This window comes from Monopterus albus, unplaced genomic scaffold, assembly GCF_001952655.1.
Source record: "Monopterus albus unplaced genomic scaffold, M_albus_1.0 scaffold235.1, whole genome shotgun sequence".
Taxonomy (NCBI): domain Eukaryota; kingdom Metazoa; phylum Chordata; class Actinopteri; order Synbranchiformes; family Synbranchidae; genus Monopterus; species Monopterus albus.
Window position 1 is genome coordinate 1,163,656 of NW_018128115.1, and position 4,047 is coordinate 1,167,702.

At 47.2% G+C, this 4,047-nt stretch overlaps 1 protein-coding gene across 1 annotated transcript in view; it reads left to right on the forward strand.

The window, feature by feature from the left end:
- LOC109971769 (heterogeneous nuclear ribonucleoprotein L-like) overlaps positions 1 to 4,047 on the forward strand; it is a 17,385-nt gene that overhangs the window by 10,890 nt on the left and 2,448 nt on the right. The window contains 8 exon segments of the mRNA XM_020620230.1: positions 217 to 302; positions 533 to 629; positions 765 to 837; positions 1,542 to 1,601; positions 1,873 to 2,111; positions 3,500 to 3,621; positions 3,966 to 4,039; positions 4,042 to 4,047. The exon segment at positions 4,042 to 4,047 is cut by the window's right edge and continues 95 nt beyond it. Of these exon segments, the coding sequence (XP_020475886.1) occupies positions 217 to 302; positions 533 to 629; positions 765 to 837; positions 1,542 to 1,601; positions 1,873 to 2,111; positions 3,500 to 3,621; positions 3,966 to 4,039; positions 4,042 to 4,047 (757 nt within the window).

Here is a 4,047-nt window from a genome sequence, read left to right on the forward strand (position 1 = left end):
CCTCTCCTGACCCTGCTGTAGTAAACATTCTTTACCCGCCACCTGAATGAGCTCTGCCACTCCCTGACAATGTTTAATTCCTCCCTAAACCATGTCTGCACCATGTACAACATCCTCTATCTTACCAAAACTTCCAAACGTGAACCTTTCTTTTCATTTGTGAAACCTTTTTACTGTTGATATTTGACACACTTCACTGTTCTCTCTCCCCTACAGGATGTGTTGTACACCGTCTGCAACCCCGTCGGCAACGTGCTGCGCATCGTCATCTTTAAACGCAACGGCATCCAGGCCATGGTGGAATATCCTGATGGTGTGTTTCACAGATCAGTGGAAACATGTTAAAGTTTCATTGAGTCTTTATTGTGTTGCTGCTGTTAACACATCACAGAAGGGCCACAGCTAGTTGGACTTTGATGAAACCAGATCAGATTTAGATTCTGTAACGCTGACAGGAAACTGCTTTGAGGGCTGTGCCCGTCTTGTGTCTCCTCTGTCATCCTGATGAGTTGTCCTTAATGAGCTCATTAACATTTGAGACGGTGGAGGACGCTCACAAGGCCAAACTGGCTCTGAACGGGGCTGACATCTACGCCGGCTGCTGCACACTAAAGATCGAGTACGCTCGGGTAAGCGCCGCACACACCCTCACACTCAGTACTCTGGACAAACACCCTCAGGTGCACACACACATACACACTCTCACTCTTATGCCCACGCACACACACCCACCCAGAGGTGCTGTGCTCTGTCGCCCCCTGCAGCCCGACAGACTGAACGTCATGCGCAACGACAACACCAGCTGGGATTACACCAAACCCTTCCTCCTGCACCGAGGTAGGACGCCACCTTTCACCTCTGCTCTCGCACACACACACACACTCAACACAGAAACAGGACATCGACCAGATAATGCCACAGTTACACAGGTTTGTGTTATGACCACAGAATCATTTTCTGCTTCTTTCCTGGGAAATCTGGGTTTTTCACCATCAGTTCTGTGGACACCTCATAAAACCAGAAAACCCAGTAACCTCAACTGGTAGAGAAGAAGCTGGTCTGTGAACCAAACACAACCCCTCAGTGAAGAACCAGTGCCTTGGTGTCCACAGTAAAAGCTGCTTTTATGTCTACTCTGCTGCCACCTAGGCTCAGTGCCTTTCAGCTGCGTCGGCAGTTTTCAGGGACCCACATTTTGACGCCGACCCCTACTGCTCCTCTGCCTTTCAGCAAGGCACTGGGCCCTTGTGCCAGCTCCTGGTCTGAAGCAGGGTGGGGTCTGGAGACTCAAAGGTTAATCCTGTGTGTGATGGTGCTGTCACTGCTGTGGAGCTGAAAATAGATTGTTCATGCTAAGGAGAAGGGAGCGCTCACTTTCGCCGCCTGCTGCTCTGCCCATATTTAGGTCAGACCCTACTAACCCCGACCAGTACTCCCAGATGTCCACACTTCACTGGGAATTGTGTGTGTGTGTGAGAGACACAGTGCCATTAGAAACAAACCTTCTGTGTGGCTGTGATTTTTGTGTTTGTGTGTTACAGAGCAGGGGAAGGGGAGGCAGCGTCGGGCCATCCTGGGAGAGCATCCCTCCAACAGCTACGGTACCGTCCATCTGCCTGTTTGTTCTCTCTTCCAGCTGTTGCACTGTGATCACTGACAGTCCTTCAGTGTTTCTCACCCCAGCGTACTGTGGACTGGCACTAGTCATACAGCTGTTAATGTCCCCAAAATGTAAATCATTGAATTTTAGAGTGATGACTTGCTTAAAGGTCAGACTGAGGTCGGGTTTGGGTTTTTCCAGTGGTGGTAATGGTTAGAGCTATGCTAAGTCCCCTGAACTGATGAAACATGACTGTTTGTGTGTGACTGCAGGCCCACACTGCCCCCTGCTGCCTCTGCCCGCTAACAGCAGGTACAGGAGGAGCAGTGAGGAGATGCAGGACACGATCGCCTACCCACTGCTCCTCCCTAAGTCATCCTCCTCCTCCTCCTCCTCCATTCGAGGCCATGCCGCCCCCAGCTCCGTCGCCATGGTGAGCGGCCTCCATCCCACCAAGATGAACTGCAGCCGCATCTTCAACCTCTTCTGTCTCTACGGCAACGTGGACAAGGTGTGTGGTCCCTCCTGACCTCAGTGAAACGGGGTCATATGTTGCAGGAAACTGGAGAAACTGAGTTTTGTTTGTGTGTTTATATATAAATGCTGTGTTTATTTTCAGTCTGCCATCAGAAATTAAAACTAGACGGGCCTTTTTAGCTGGCAGCCAAACAGATGCTTTAAACTGCTGTAGGTGTGAGACACAAAGTCTGTAGCTTAAATGTTACTAACAGCATGTTAAAGATGTCTCATTGCATGCTGAAAACAATTACAAACCAAGTTCACTCAGGATGAAGCACATGGACACAGTGCTGTTTAAATGGTTCATCTTGAGTCAACATTACTGTGAATCCAGAGGCTTAATGAATGAACAGAACGGTGTTTATAACTAGAACAAAGGCAAAATGTCCAGATATTATATCCAAATGCACTTAATTTAAATGATTTATTTACAAAGACATAAGTCCAACATACAGCTATGCCTGTTCTTCACACTGAAAACATACAGCCCAACATACAGCTATGCCTGTTCTTCACAAGAGTAAACAGTAAAGAAACAGTACATTTATATTAAACCAGTTTTAAAGTCACCTAGTAAAGAAATTATGCAGACTTCTCCTTTAACTTGCAGTGCAAACATATTTCTGTCACTCTACTATAAATGTATGTCATCAGAATACTGACACTAAACCTGAGTAGATGAACTAGCGCTGGCGTAGCCAAGAGCAGGTTAGCTTAGCACATGTGAAGGAAGCCAACAGCCCTTCAGTCTGTCCCGTCTGTTGTGCCATATCCACAGATCACTGACGTTAACAGCAGCATTTCATTTTCAATACAACAAAAACTACATTATCCTGGGAATAAAAACAGAAAACCTTTGTTCGTCATAAACAGCCTGTGAACTCTGACCTGGACCTTATTTGCCAAGAATGGTCGGCTTTTCATTTTTTAATTTGTGAGTTTTTCACTTGCATCCAAGTCCTAGAAGTGTCTTATACAAATATGCACATCAGCCAGTGTTTCTGTGTTGGGCCCACTGTATTTAAATGTGGCAAACCAGAGATCCGCCATAAATAAAAAGAAAAGTGTAGATATGGAGCCTGAGAGCACACATCAGGAAAGTGTCATTTCAGCCTGAAGAGATTAATATACTGTATGAAACAAAGAACGTGTTCACCTCATTTTCCACCAAACATTACTTAGAGAGAGGTCAGTGTAAAAGAGTTCAGTGAAGGTTTTGGCTCCTCCTGCTTGTTTCAGAGCCGATTAAAACACCACAGTCTCCTGCGTCGGTTTGGAGTCGCTCAGTTATTTCACAGAGCGTTGTCAAACCTTTGGGAAAGGCCTTTTAAATTTAAGAATGGATTTTCTGGTTATCTTGGCATCGATGTCTGTTTTCAGGTGAAGTTCATGAAGAGCATTCCTGGCACGGCCTTGGTGGAGATGGGCGATGAGTACGCTGTGGACCGAGCTGTGACTCACCTCAACAGCATCAAGGTGTTTGGCAAAAAGCTCAACGTCTGGTGAGCGCTGGTCCTCCCTGCAACTACATTTAGGAGACGTAACCAAGGCTGGGGTCAGGGCTGGAGGTCGGAGGGAGTCTGATACAGTAATTAGCAGCAAGAGACCCTGATAACTGCTGACAGCATGATGTCGGCTGTAGATATTCATGGTCACCAGAGGGTGAATCCTGCTGAGTTTAACAAACTCCTGAGCTTTCATTTTCTATCCAAAGTCTAGACCTTTGTGTCATATCAGACACCTACAGCTTCACCCTGAGTGCCTGTTTGTTTTCCTCCCATTCCTCTGGTGTTTTTCTTCATCCATCCCTGCACCTGTCCACCCCCCTCCCTTCCTCACCTCTCAGCGTGTCTAAGCAGCAGGCCGTGATTCCCAGCCAGGTGTTTGAGCTGGCCGACGGCAGCAGCAGCTACCAGGATTTCAGTCTG